Source organism: Acanthaster planci, linkage group LG09 (genome assembly GCF_054643075.1).
Source record: "Acanthaster planci isolate LZ-2023a linkage group LG09, COTS_SCS, whole genome shotgun sequence".
Classification (NCBI taxonomy): Eukaryota; Metazoa; Echinodermata; class Asteroidea; order Valvatida; family Acanthasteridae; genus Acanthaster; species Acanthaster planci.
Genome location: NC_141785.1, coordinates 1,828,857 through 1,844,637, shown reverse-complemented (window position 1 = coordinate 1,844,637; position 15,781 = coordinate 1,828,857). Strand labels below are relative to the sequence as shown.

The window sequence follows — 15,781 nt, the reverse complement described above, 5'->3', positions numbered from 1 at the left end:
GTTTAGTTCAGATTCAGTTTTTTCGTGTATTGATACGACATATTTTAAATATATATGATTTTTAACTTACGTAAAAATTTTAAAGAGGAAAGAAAACGCTATAAAGGATATGCCGGCAGTAAAAAATAGATCTTCATATTTCATTAATTTATTTTGCTTTCTAAACGTTTCACTTTGGATATCACTAATGTGATCGATATCTGCGCGTACGTTGCTTAGATCAGTTTGTAGGTCTATCAACTTGTCTTTAATTTCTTCTTCCTTTTTTCCATTTTTAAAATAAAGCAAATTAAACGTTTGGTCGATTTGTAAGTGTATCAACTTGTCTTTAATTTCTTCTTCAATTCTTTCCTTTTTTAAAATAAAGCAAATTAAACGTTTGATCGGTTTGAAATTCAATTAACTTGTCTTTAATTTCGCTATTCATATTTTATAATTAGATATTCTAAAAATGGCTAGTGCTTTAATGATGGTTGGAGGAGCTATAGTGAATGCGTTAGCGTTCACGGGTTCAAATTTTTTATTTAGCAGTTTATTTAAAAAGTAACGAGGAGAAAAAGCGTCACGATTTAGCCCTAGAGCAATTGGCGCAAGCGAAAGAATCTTGGGAGTAAAACCGCGTTCATATGTTTTGACTGGTAAAAATATAATGCCGCTGCTGCCAGAGCCTACATTATCCGATTTTTACGCGCCTTCCGAGGATCAAAAAATTCGTGAATTTATATAGATTATATCCTGGACGGCTTTAGTCGGTTTCTTAGCTTATCCATTTGCGTAACTTTATTTTAAAATGGAGCGAGAAGTTGTTTTATAGACCACAGGGTTATTGGCGGGGTGAAAGTGTGGTCGATCATTTACATAAAAAGACCGGTGCAAACAAATCAGTTATTAGAAACTGGCTAAAAAAAGTAGGAAATTTGGCAAATTTATTTACCCGCACCGTACCGCGGCCAATGACTTGCAATCAGAATCGATCGAACCTAATTACGCGCATCAAATGGATATATTATATTTACCCTTGGGTCGCGCTAAAAGAAAAACGTTTAAATGCGCTTTGACCGTAGTAGACGTCGGCTTGCGGTTTAAAGAAGCCGAGCCGCTGACCAGTAAAACCGCCAAGCAAACGTCTGAAGCCGCGAAACAAATTAATAAAAGATCGCCCTTGACTTGGTCTAAAATTATAATGGTAGACTCTGGATCGGAATTTAAAAGCGAGTTTAAAAAGTTAATGACGAAAAATAAAGTAGAAATTCAAGTGGGCGAGCCGGGTACTCATAGGTCGCAGGGGATCGTGGAAAGGTCTAACCGTACTTTAGCTGAAAGGTTATTCGGTCATCAATACGCTCAAGAAATGTTAAACGTGGGTGAGCGAAACGTGGAATGGGTAGAACGTTTGCCTCAAGTCGTAAAAGCGTTACACAAGGAAGCTATCAAATTAGACCGAGTGAAGCAAACACCTGGTGCAGCAAGCGAGTTAGCAAGCGAGAATTACCTCCAAGCGTGGTCGTTCGGTACCTCTATTACCCGGGTGAGCAAGAGGGTGGAACCGTCAGAAGGGCAACAGATCCCGTCTGGTCCGTGGACGTTTATCAAGTGGAAAGGCGCACCAGCCAATTTAAACGAGTCAATTCTCGGTGAGTAAAAACGGGTCCCACTTTATATTATCTATTAAACGGGCCAAATAGGAGTTTCGTCAAAGAACAGCTTCAAGTAGTACCCGTGGATATCGAATTACCGACCGAGAAAGCTTTCTAAACGGCAAGTCGAGGCTTGCAGCGACCGGAAAAGCGAGGGGAAGTCCCTTTTGTTTGAGAGCCACGGGGTAAAGGTCTAGGTTGTTTGTGCGAGGTCTGTGCATGCCGCCGCACTAAGCGAGTTGTTGACAAAAAAAGTGCGCTGGGGCTAAAGGTCAAGGTGAGTGAAGTGGGAAACCCCGGCGCGGGTGGTGGAAAGAGGGTGGAAGGGGATGGAAAAGGGGGAGGGTGGCGCAGAACTGTCTTATCCCTACTACTCAAGCCATGTCTCCATGACGACGCTGCACCAGTAGCAGTCCACGTCCATCCCAAGCTGCCGGCGCCGCAGACAATCTCAGGTTATCACTCATGCAGCTGACGCGTCGACGGCACGCCTGCTAATCCCACTGTCATCATATCACTGCCGCTAGTGCCCGCGTATACATGTGACGCATGGTCATTACTAGAAATTAATAACATATACGACAATCCCAAACATGCAAATTGATTTTAACCCACCCCTGATTTTCACTGAGAGATGGGTATGTTCCTAGGAGGATTCCAAAGTAACATCCAATGAATAGTTAGCAAAGACAAACACTTCGATGTAACAAAAATAGAGCCCTGCTCTTCAGATCAAAGGCCTGGGTAACTGGTATTCCCCAATACAAGTATCAGCCAGGCCACAATTTCACTTTCATCTCAACAAAATAAGAATACTGAATATCATCACACCCCAGACGATGAGCGTCAATGTGAGCACTCACTGTAACTTACATTGTACATGTACAGCGTACAAGTAATAATACACAGTAAATGTTGGAAACCTTGACTATCAACGATTGATCAGGACAAACTCGAAAGCCCAAGGTCTGAAACTTCCAACATCTGTTGCCGACCTCCGCTAAAATGACTTATCCCTCACGTTTTATGCCTTGATGATTCAATTCCTAAACGGTGCTTAATTTTTTTGAGTAAAATTTATCTAATCCCTTCTCGCGTTAAATAGACTCCTAATTTTGGTTAATGTGTTCTGCCCAATTTGAATTATTGGCATGCACTTTTTATGTTCTTAACCATGCAAATAGAAACAAAACATCTGTGTTTTTATTAAGCGGAAAATAAATCTCTGATCCAATCTAATTATGTCAGTGACATAACACTGGGCTCGACTTTTGTGAACGCCACCCTGCTTTTACTGTTGAAAAGGGGGAGCAGGAACGCAAATGTGTCGAAATGTTGGGCTCTAATTATATTCAGCTCAAAAATCACTCCTATCCCGAGTCTAACGGGCACGCAGCAGACTTCACTCCCATCAAACTTGAGTAGCCTCGCACAGCTGAAATATTCCCCTAAGAAAGCATGATTTGCTGACATATTGCTTCTTATTTCTGGAATTTTCTTTTTATCTACATTTCAATGGGCCAAGTGCGAAGTTGGGTCTCTTTATTTGAGCATCTTTGTCTAAAACTTGCCGAAATCAGTAGTTTGTGTGTACTTGGAAAAAATATAACTTATTACATCTACTTCGGTGATTGCCACATGACACTGACATCTCAGATCAACCCTCCTCTATTATTTTTTTGTTTGAAAATACTCACATCGGTTTATGTAACGATATTCATCACAGGTTAAGGTACTTCCTTAAAAAATCATTAACAGTTTTTGAAACATGAAAGTGCACAGCGCTGACAAAGTAAATTTAACAATGTTAACGGTTGCTTCTGAGAAAATTAAGCTTGAGATTTTTAGACAGCATTAAGCTGTCATCTACAAATTGCGTTCCCAGCACACCTTTCCAAAAATTCCTTACTTAAACACGGACCGGGCTAGCTAGACATTCTTCGGAACACCGTTTTTAGTACACAACCTTTCTAATATCACAAAACACTAACGGCTTTTCCACATCCTGAGGTTAATGTCGGTACATCTAAAAAGTACCCGGAGATGTGCCAGCTACAGCTTAACAACATCGTTACACACTTGAGACCTCCGTAACATTTGTTACAGTCTATACGTAATTTTAACACAGCGTTTGTTTGTTTCTTTGTACGTTTTTGGAGAATGAAGTTTTGTTTTATCCATATGGGTTTCTATATTCTTAATTGTGCCAATAGAAATAACACTTCTGTATTTTTGATCTAGCGGGATGCTGCGCTTCCGCTAGTTCTGTCTTAATTCCATCTTAAACGTTTAAAACTGGCCAAGCACTTATTCCTTCACTGTTAATGAGTTGTGACACGCTACGTCTGCACTCATCCTGAGAGTGTGCTATGGCCTACTATGGAGCGTCAAAAGTGGACAACGCCATTTCTCATTTTCTGCAGTAGATTTTCGGGATTTTGGACTTTGCGTATAGCATTTTCAAAAAACGCAATTTTCCACTAACAAAAATTTGGATTTTACTTTAACAACTCTCGTGGCGTGTCAAAAGTAGACAACTAAAAACTTCAAATTCCTACTAGCAAATTTTATTTGATGCTCCAAAAGAAAAAAACTATTTTGTCATTTTCTGCCCGTCGATTTTCGGGTTTTTGAAGTTGCACCACCCCTTTTCATAAAACCCAATTTTCTGCTAGCAGAAGTTGGGATTTTACTTTGACGATGGGGTGGTCCAAAAGTGGACAAGTTCAAAACTGTAACGACCGCAGTGCTCCCTACGCTCAGAATGGAATGGTCTTGGAAGATGGGCAGTCTACATTAACGGTAGAGGGTCAATGGTCCGACGGATGGCGTCGCAATTCGGAAAAAAAATGTGGACGATTCCCAATGAGAAACTTGCAAAATACAAAAGGAGCCGTCCAAAGCCTGACAGTCCTTTATGGTAAACTTCATACTTACGACTTACCAGCGCACCGTGTAATTAGAATGAAGATGGCGGCTTGCCGTCGGGAATTTCCATTTTAAATAAATGAGCGCATGGTGATATGTCCCCTAAACGATGCTAGCTGTAATAAACCATTGTATCCATGTCCAGTAGTATAATTAAATTTGTTGTGGAATGATAAAAAGTTGGAATTGAAAAAGTCATGTCAAGAGAAGAAGCTAAGTGCTGTTAAATCAAGTGAACCGAGATTTTCAAAAAGGGGAAAATAGAGAAAGTAAAATGGGAAACATTAAAATGCAACTTGAACTTGTTGAATTAATTTTGGCATCCCACAAATTCCAAAACACGTATTCAGCCGATAATTCCAATCACAAAAAGGATAGCCAAACTTGCAAGTGACGGCCCAGATCATTCATCATATGCATGTACTGTAAAATACATGGATGGTGGATTGTATAACAAATCTTATATCTGAAGATCAGAAAAATTGGTTGCTCACTTTTGCCACTCCACCATAATCAGTCCATAATTTTTGTCAATCTTGGACATATTATTTTCAAAAATTTCATTTAGAATAATACTCCCCTCTAAACTCCCATAAAATTCACATCCTTGACGTAAAAAAGTCTCGATCTTTTCCACAAAATCAGCTAAATAGAGATGGAAATACAAGTTGCATGAAAAGGCCAATCACAGCAAGGGAATGTCCAAATGACACCTGATGCCCGTCAATGGAAGGCGGGTCAATACAATGGGCTGGCTCCGCAAGTTTGCCATACTACATGTACAAAGGTCCGTCACTCTGGCAGCCGGTTCCCAACTGCCGTCTACATTATGAAACATTTTCTGGGTCCGGTGATGCCAATCTCAAGTTCCTAAGACCGTTCCATTCTGAGCTTAGGGAGCACGTCGGTCGTTTCAGTTTTCAACTTGTCCACTTTTGGACCACCCCGTCGCCGTCAAAGTAAAATCCCAATTTCTGCTAGCAAAAAAATGGGTTTTTTGAAAAGGAATGGTGCAACTTCAAAAAACCCGAAAATCTACAAGCAGAAAATGAGAAAATGGGGTTGTCCACTTTTGGAGCATGACAGCAATTTTGCCAGAGGGAATTTGAAATTTTTAGTTGTCCACTTTTGAGGCGCCACGAGAGTTGTTAAAGTAAAATCCAAATTTCTGCTAGTGGAAAATTGCTTTTTTGAAAATGCCACACGCAAAGTCCAAAATCCCGAAAATCTACTAGCAGAAAATGAGAAAATGGGGGTTGTCCACTTTTGACGCTCCATAGGCCTACAAACAAGTGTGTGGATGGAGTCACAAAAACAGACAGTGGACCATGGAAACTTCAAACATGAAAAGCCGCAGAAAAGCAGACATTTCACATGCCTGATGCATAATACGCATTCATCAAACATGATCTTCAACATTTTATACAGCGTCTGAGGCATGTCTACAGCGCATTTTAACACCACAATTCACCCAGAACACATTTTGGGACCAATTACATGTAGATAAATTAGAGTTTTATTCTGAAATCCATTATGATCAGACATGATGAGTAAATGATTTCTTGATGGAAAACTGGAATTCTCTCATGACATAAACCATGGTGAAAATGACTCAAAACTTAAATTAGTTTTATGACCAATTTTATTCGGATGAATTTTTCAGCATCCTGTAGCAGCAACCCACATACAAACAAAAACAACCAACCCAACAAACAAACAACAACCCAACAAACAAATAAACAAACAAACAAAAATCTATTCTATTGCCCACAAATAATGAAACAGTTCTTTTCTGCATCATCTTCATCTTCGTCACCAAAGTCGTCATCATCCTTGTCATGCTTTTGTCCACTCCGAGGTGTTTTACTATCACAGCATTCTCTGTCTCCATTATTTTCTCCTATCATAAGAATCAAATAAGATGCAAAGAGCTTTAACAAAAGCTATACCATTTTAGTCCAAATCCTACTTTGCACTTACGATGAGTACTTCCAAATAAACAAGTAATCACAACAAAGGTATAAGAACATTAATGCTGGTTTATTAATGAGTTAAAACTGAACATGCCCGATTGTAACACATCCCAAACCCGGTTGTTTGGCAGTGGTGTACCCAGGTTCTGAGTGGAGGGAAGGCGGATTAATATGGATTTTAAAAATCCAATATTCAAAGGTCTCATTTGTGAAAAATTCCTCAACATCCCCCTCATTGGAAGATGTTAGTTTCTTAAGTATTGTTGTTTACAGAAAAAAAACCCAAAACAGGGGGGGCCTTGCCCCCCCTTCCAGACTAGGGGTGTGCATTTGCGGGTATTTTTAGAACCGGGTACCCGTTTTTTGTTAACATCGGGTACCCGGAAAAGAGATCGCCTAATAACAAATGGCATTGCGCGCGACCCGGTGGATCATGTACCCGAAACACGGTTCTTTTTGGTACATAGGAAGCAAGCAGAATATTGTTCTAAACGTCGGAGTTAATCTCTCCTACCTTTTTATCAAACGAAATTGTTACCTTCAGTTTGCAAATTTTTTGTGGGTGTATGAAACAGAAAAACAAATCTTCACGGGGAACGTCAGAAAAGAGAACAGAGCTGCAAACCACCTACATGATACATGCACCTGGAAACGCTCAAAAGAAATGTCCCGGATGCTGCTTGACCACGTACACGCGGAACGCATGTGGCATGCACAAATGGTGAGCTCTGGTCGTGTCACGTGCGGACCAGATCAGTGCTATGTACGTCACGGGTTAAAAGGCTTACAGTTTTATGTACAAAAATACCACCGTAAGTCGAACAATGCCCACACCATTACATCCACTTATTTTGAAGTTTCTGATTAAAAAAAAAGCCACCAAAATGCTTCAAACGGCGTTAAAAGTATCGGAAGTCTATATAGGGTCAGGAGTCATCCCAAGTTAATTTCTTTTCTGACGAGAACCAGCACGTTGCATAATTATATATCAACGTAGCTGCAACTGTGTAATCCTGGCTTTCAAGACGCTGAAACTAACCTGACTGCAACGCGGGCCCAATTGTAGTGCCCTTCAGGCAGTCCAATCGCTGACACTGCAGCGGCCATGTGACCGTAAAAAGAAAGGTCATGTGACCACACATAGGGAAGCCCAAGTGAAAAAAATAGCAGCGCTTCACGTTGTTAAATGACTAAGCAATACGAAAGTTTTGCCACACGAAGGTACGTACCACGATGAAGTGGTTTAGTCTAATAAATATTTTTTCAGGATAACTCCATTACCCTGAGGTTCAGTTGTCGAGATTTTAATGTATAGTACTTCGACAAGTGACATTTGATTGGCCGACTGTATTATGACTTGCACCTGTCAACATTTCCTTTTTTTCGAGTGAAAAAATACTTGGATTTGAAATGCTTTAGTACATGTACATACAGAAAACATCATTCCTGCTTTTTTGGTCAATTCCTCATCCACAGTTCCGCTGAATCACCGAGGAAATTCAAGTTGCTTTAATTTAAAAATAATTTTGAAACGGAATATTTCTTGGTATAAAACTTAACTAAACTGGTTCTCTGACTCTTTGGGTTTGTAGCGCACATTTAGTGCTTTGATTACAAAAAGGGGCCGATCAACTGCACAATTTGTGCGTGATCACTTCTTACCGCACGCCGTGTGGAGTCCCAGTAGCGCTGGAATATAACACAGTCCGCTCTCGCTTCGTCGTCAATCCCGACATAAAGTAATTTTCATTCATATTGTTTTATTTGACAAAAATACTCTTAATTCAAACAGTAAGCACTACTTATTCCGCACAAAAGTCATTTAGGCCGACAGGGTTTGATAGTTACAAATACAGTCATGCAAGTGTACATCAACAGCGCTACCCCCTCATATGACAAAACTCCTTCGGTCTCTTGTTCATATAGGTTTGGTACAGTCATTTTCCGAGTTCCGGATCGCGAAAATTATTCACTAAGACTGCAGCTAAAAATCCTCAAATTCGATTGAAATATGGTCAGAAGTCAACTTCGTGTTTTGGATATACTTCAATATCTTTTTCAAAATCTAAGCTTTTATATTTGGACTCACAGGATCGATCGACGAAAGTGACGATGGCACCTTTCCTAGTTCTGGATCGGTTTAGGATCGAGACAAAAACGTCTTCACAAATAAAAAGTAACCATACGAGAAATCCATTTTCAGCCAAAACCATTGTAAAAAGTTGCTTTTCTAATAGAGAATCTTTTAATTTTGAGAAAGTTTGATGAAAGATAAGAATTCCAATGAATTAAAAAGATAGAAATTGCGTAAGGTTTGACTCGACTTTTCAACTGTACAGTGAGCTATCAACGTTACCCTCCCCGCGCCGCACAGTTGACGAACCCATTACGTCACGTACATTTTTGCTGCGCCCGTGTAGTTGAGTTCGCAACGACTTTGCGTGGTAACGCCGCGCGATCCGAGAGTAGGGGAAAAGCTTGCAAGTTTTCGGTAAATTACAAAAATGGAAACTCTAAAAAAGTCATTTTGATTAAGCAGACAATAGATGCAAAGGTTTATATGACTATTCAATTTAAAGAAATATTTAAAATCACACGTAGCGAGTGACCTATCGCCCGTGAATTTTAGTGGTTTTTTCGCTCTTGTGAACTAGGACATTCCGGAACTAGGAAAACGACTTGCGGTACAATGGGCGGAGTGGGTAACAAAATTAGCTGTCGATCTCCGAATTCAAGTTTCATGTATGACTGCGGGACCGGGTTTTCATCGGCAAAGGTGGTTTTTCATGAAGTCTGTCCTTCAGTAAGAAATTTCACAGACATTTTATGCATGAATGTTTGTTCCTAATTTAGTTACTTTTTTACGGGTACCGGGCCCGGAAAAATGGAACCGGGTTTCGAAATCGACGGGCGGGTACCCGGCAGAGGCCTATTCCAGACTGGATATGCCACTTGTGTTTGGCTGTCCTGAGGGATTACTTGGCTGTTAGATCAACCACTGTATATTCCCTTGGTAACACACACATGTGTATAAATAACCTCTTCAATTGACTAAAATTGATGCTCAGTACCAGTACCATAATTTTCAGAATATAAGCCGCGGACTATACGTTGATTCCTTAGCTGAAAAATGTCTCAGCAGCTTCTACATGCACGCCGAGTGGCTTATACAGCAAACTCTGAAGGTTAAAATCAGTCACAAAATCGCAACAGAGCGACATGTACCACGTGCAGGTGGCGCAGTCATGTTTTCGTCGAACCTCTGAGAATGAATAAGAATTTGAGTTGTCCTGATTTTGAGTTATTCACAGAGTTCCCAGAGTCACGAAACAGTACATAATCATTTTCTTTAACTTTATAATCTTTAACTTTATTTGCTCTGCTGTGGCAACATTTTTTAGTGATTATTTTCCCACTTTTTATTCAATCTCGTGTATTTTTTGCAGACAATCATTTTATTATTTTTTTATAGGTGTAACCTAAAGATTTCTTTCTACTGTAACATCAAAATCAACCGCTTCAATGGTTTACCTTCGTGTGGCAGATCCTTCGTCTTTTCTCAGATCGTGTTCTGCGTAACATGTAACATAATTGTTGCTTCTAATTGGGTAAGTTGGGTTGAATCTTGGTCCAATAAATGACCGCAACATTGAGTGAGGGAGAGGGGATCTTTTCAAAACACTTCCCACAAGGTGTTCAACGATTTTGACCAGGATTGTCTGAGTGGACAGTGGGTGTCATGTGTTTACCCAGAAGGGCAGGGGTTTGCCGCGTTGCCGTGTGATGCTGTAAGCATTAGATGGTTATGGAATGGAATAGGCAAGGTGTGGTAGTATGCCCCATCAAGAGCATAATAACCCCCCCCCCCAAAAAAAAAGTATATGTAAATACGTAGTTAATTAATATTTAGTGATACAAGAACTATGGGTTATGATAACCCATCGGTACAGGATTTTTTCAGTGGAAGGGTCCATAGTAAATTTGCGCTAATGGGATCGATGCTCGCAGGTATCAACAACAAGAGGCAAGTCGGCCATTGAAAATGGGATAAAGTGGGCGCATCATGAACGGTGCACCATAGAACTTACACATCATAAAACCTCAAGATAACCAGATGTAGTGCTGTGGACAGTTACAGAGGTAATATTTTTAAATATAAAAGACTATTCTTTTGGCAAGAAATAGTCAGCCGACAAGATAAAACGATCTTTCGACTAACTGACTTCACGTTTCCAAGATTTTATCGTACGTCCCGGCTGCATAACTTTTGTTGGCCGCTGGGAAAAAAGGGAAGAGCTGATGATGTACGGCCCACACAGGACCACCGTCCAACCCGCAACAAATATTAAATTTGAGGACTTAAAATTCACTTTTTATGGTGACATTCGTTTGCATTTTGCTTACTTATATTAGGATTGCACGTGTAGTGGAACCATTGGCGTATTATACATGTAGTATTGGAGCATCAGCACGCAGCGCGAAGACCTTCATTGTTGGATTGTCGGCGCTGCGGTGCGTCTTTTACATGTACGCCGACTTTACATCTTAATTTGCTCATTTTTGCGTGCTGTGGCTTATACACTGTGCGGCTTATATTCCAAAAATTACAGTAAAACATTTATTGAACACCACTTTCTTAACAGGTAACAGACCCTTTAAGTGAACAATCACCACCGGTGTTAGAACAAACCTTTTTCTGGTCCATGCCTTTTTTTCTGAAGCATCTTCTGCTTCTTTTTCAATCTGTAAGAAAACAGGAAGAATTTCCATTTAATTTTCAGTGGCTAATTTCCAAATTCCAGTGATGGTTAAAAAATCAAATTTTACCAGAGGCTGTGACTCTCAAGGCCAAGGCTAAGGCCCAGGCTTTGACTCCCAAGCGCTAAGGCCAAGGCTCTGACTCTCAAGGCTAAGGCCTAGGCTCTGACTCTCAAGGCCAAGGCCCAGGTTTTGACTCCCAAGCACTAAGGCCAAGGCTCTGACCCTCAAGGCCAAGGCTCTGACTCTCAAGGCCAAGGCTCTGACTCTCAAGGCTAAAGCCTAGGCTCTGACTCTCAAGCTAGGCCAAGGCTAAGGCCCAGGTTTTGACTCCCAAGCGCTAAGGCCAAGGCTCTGACTCTCAAGGCTACGGCCTAGGCTCTGACTCTCAAGGCCAAGGCTAAGGCCCAGGCTCTGATTCTCAAGGCCAAGGCTAAAGCTTTGACCCCCAAGCACTAAGGCTTAACCCTCAAGGCCAAAGCCCTCGAGTATAAAATTAATACTAATACAGCATAGGTCTACCCACTAAAGAAACAAAACCCACATTACTATCTATTTTCTGGCCAAAAAAATTATCAGGGAAATTGTCGTTTTGGTATCAAGTTGTTTCAAAATTAAAACTTGATTAAAATCTGATAATGCGCCGTGGACATGATACTATTTCAAAGATGGATTTGTACCCGGGAGATACTAATTAATTTAGGATTTTTGCCCTGCCTGACGTGCATTTTAACACTGTATACTCAGTGTATGTCCCCAAAGGCTTGTGAAAAAACCACAAGCATACTCGGGTGGGCCTCAAACCCACGACCTCCTGCTTACTAGAGCAGATCTCTTAACCACTCAACCACCGAGCTTGCCGGTGTCAACTGGGTGGTTCGAAACACATTTAGCAGCAGGTACCGCGAACAACTATTTCAAAGATGGATTTACACTGGGGAGATGTAAATTAATTTTGGATTTTGGGCCCAACGCGTATTTTAACACTGCACACTGATTACATAAGACAACTGTTTTTCAATGTCCGATGAGATAACCGTAGGCATTCAAAATGCCATGTTTAACACACTAATACAGAAGATCATTGAAATGGCCAACAGAATGAGGATGAGTTTAATACAGGTCTGTTTTGTTGTTAAAATTTCTTGTTCTTACAATCAACAACTGAATTCTGAAATGGTTCAAAATGGTTACTGTTACCAAAGTAAATGCAAGAGGACTTTGTTATAAATTGATTGAAAAAGGACAATTTCAACTTCAGTTTTTTTCATCGAAACAAACTCACTACACAATTGAAACAACCACTGCCTTCTGAAATAAGGAAATGCACATTCTTCTGCCAATTTCATCAAGTATAGAATTAAAAAACAATCCAATGAATAAAGAACCCCAACAGCTGTGTGATAATTTGGGATTTAAATTTATATGTAAGATTGTTCAAACTTTCCTTTGACATAGTTGTGCTACGTATGGTATTTGAAAATATCTCTGCATTGCAGAAAGAGCTTCAAATGATTTTTTAAGAAAACACTGTCAGTTTTAATTCAACACCCAAGTTTCTTTACTATTGCAACTACATGTATAAGTGAAGTATACGCATATTTGTGAAGTGATCTGGGAAAACCCTTCAAATGGTGAAATTTGTCAGTTCTTAGTTATATACATAGAATTAATGAAGACCCCTTGCTGTTGTCAAAATTGCTTTATTCGCGATGATTCCAGGATGTCTAAAAATAAGAGTTATGTTTTCACAATCAATTTCAAAATGCCAACAAATTATTGAGTTTGGTAAACCAATAAATGGAAGATTGCAAATGTTTCCATATAAAACAACAAAATTTTTATAACATTTTAAGAATGACAATTGAGACATCAAATGGCAGTAAAAGAACAGAATAAAAGACAATAGGCTTAGATATATTCCATAAAATATTGACTAAAAACTCAGTATTTGTTATTTGGAATAACAGACACAGACGAGGCCAGGAGTAAGAAAACTTCAAACAGAATGAATTGGCAGTTTTTAATCAGTGTTGTAGGTCTCGAGACCCAATCTCGGTCGCGAGACCGTCTCAAGACCTTTTTTGCGCCTAGTTCCATTTGCTAAAAATATGATTATCTGTAGTGGGCCCTCTGTACCCCATGATGTATAGTGGAACGGCCCCATGATCGTCCTTCATTTTCGGTATGAAACCATCTGAGCCAAAGTGGGGAGGATGGGAAGGAGCCGACTGTTTGGGGTAAGGATTCAATAGCACCCCCTCCCCCACACACACATCTGTGGGAGAGGAGACTTCTTTCATCCTATCCCAACCAGTCGCTCAATATGCAGAGTAGCACTGATCCCTGGAGGAGGTTAAGGCAAGGATGCACTATGTGAGGGGGAGAAGTGTGTAGTTAAATGCGAATATACAAATATAAGAGGCATGAAGCTATACCGTGGACTCACCAGACAAAGGAGTTGTTAGGTAGGTCCTGTGTCAGTCCGTCCCGATGAGGAGCCCCTTTGCGTCGATGTACACTAGCCAATGTCAGGACTGCCTAGCTGTGTGAGCAGTCTTTCCGTAGGACATCAGTGAGGTAGCATGAGGTAAATGTTGATGGGGTCCGCCAACATGCTGCCTTGCATATCTCCTCCATCGGGACACCCCAGAAGTAGACCCAGGGAAGTGGATACCACTTGTATGTCATGGGCCCTGATGAGGCATTGAGTCTGATCATTGGGAGGGAGTGTCCAGCCAGTAAGGATTGTTAAACTTGATGGCGGAGTCTACCCATCTGGCAATAGTATCTCTGGTTGCAGCCAGGTTGGGCTTTATCGTTGTGATGAAAAGCTGCGATCTCGTAACTCTCAGTTTTCTAGTTTTGGCTAAGTACCATTTGAGAGTTCTCACTGAGCACCACAGTTTCCCATCTAGAGTTCCAGCATGCTTGGTTATGTCCGGAACAAATAGATCAGGAGGGTGGAAGGAAGCCAACTGGTTCTTGGTGAGGAAACCCAGTACTGAAAAGAGGCATACATCATGGGGTTCCCATCTAATGTGGCCATCCGTGATGGACAGAGATTTCAATTCGCTGCCCCGACGTGAAGTGTTAACTACTAGTAGGAAGGTAAGCTTCACTATTGTGCGTAGTAAAAAGGCCTTGCCGAGGGACTTGGAGGACTGGCAAGCAGCTGGAGGACAGCTGATAAGTCCTAGGAAGGAACCAGTCATTTGGTAGAGGGTCACTCTACAAACCTTCCTTGGAAAAGATGTTTGAGCGCAACACTGCCTAACAGAGTTGAGCCATCAGGAAAACCATCATGTATGGCTGCAATGGCGGACTCGCAGGCCATCATCCTTATCTGAAGCATTTGTCGCCCAAGCTTCCGAGTGATGAAATCTGCTGCAGAATACCTGCAGCTGAGCATTCTCTGCCAGGGGGAAGATGTTGGGCGTTTAGACTGTTGTACAGAAAAGAGGAACTTGCGGTCTCAAGGGTGGATCAGAATGTGGAGATAGGCATCTTTCAGGTCTATCAACGATGCCCAAGAAGGAATGGGGAGAGACTGGGTTACCATCCAAAGTGTATCCATGCAGAAGTTCCTTGGGCAGATGAATTTGTTTAGAGGTTTGAGGTTTATTATGCATCTCCACTTGCCCGATTTCTTCTAAGGGTTGAGGAAGAAAATGAAGTCCTCATCCTGAAGTGACATGGGGACAGGGCAGATGACTCATTTCTGAAGGAGAGCATCCATTTTGGACAACAGTACCTCTCGCTTTGGACGGACAGACGGGTACTCGTGAATTCAAGGGAGTATCTGAGGGAGACAGTCGTGAGCACCCACATGTCCAATGTGATGTCTCTCCAGAGTTTCTATAACAGTTTCAGTGAAGAGACCCTTGCCGTAAAGCGAGAGATCCTGGAGTTTTGACTTGACTCCCTCAAAGGGTATATTCATGGAGCAGAGCATGGTGGATCTTCACGCGGACATAGCCAGTGTGGAGATCCGTGTAGCCAGTGTGGAGATACACAGAGTATGGTCGCCATCACTTCGAGTCAGTGAGGACTTTCAACATCTTGGAGCACGAGCGATACAGTGGTAATTCCCCGAAGAGGGGCATTGAAGCCTGTAGTCCAGCAGTGTAGCACTTAAAGGAGGCATGTGATTGGGGTTCAGCCACGGCAGAAGTAGAGGGGAGGCCCAATATATGGATCATATCCCTCTTAAGAAGATGGCGACGTGCCTCCAAGGGTGTGAGGTTTGCTGCAGATGTGATATCTTCGTCTTCAGACGATATGCCCTGCTCGGTTTGCAACTGGTCCAGGGAGTGGGAAGGATCACGTCCAGCATCGCGTTCAGGGTCCATTACGGGGTGCAAATTGTGTTTGCATCCAGTACCTGAGCTGGTAGAGGGAGCGTAATTGCTCTGAGTAGGCCGGATTGAAGGAGGCGGATGCGGGTAGGGGTCCAAAGGTAGTGGGTTGAGGTCTGGAGCAGTT

The 15,781-nt window shown here is 41.4% G+C and overlaps 1 protein-coding gene across 3 annotated transcripts in view; it reads right to left on the bottom strand.

Moving 5' to 3' along the window:
• Positions 1–3,162: 3,162 nt before the first annotated feature.
• The window catches only part of LOC110987524 (PRKR-interacting protein 1 homolog), an 85,280-nt gene continuing 72,661 nt past the window's right edge, over positions 3,163–15,781 (bottom strand). The window contains exons 5-6 of one of the 3 annotated variants that reach the window (XM_087141759.1): positions 11,229–11,281; positions 3,163–6,465 (exon numbers count right to left, since the gene is read on the bottom strand). In XM_087141759.1, the coding sequence (XP_086997885.1) occupies positions 6,326–6,465; positions 11,229–11,281 (193 nt within the window). In that variant the 3' untranslated portion in view covers positions 3,163–6,325. Of the gene's footprint in view, positions 6,466–11,227; positions 11,282–15,781 lie in introns of those variants that run through there. The other 2 variants (XM_087141761.1, XM_087141762.1) reach the window with 2 other exon arrangements.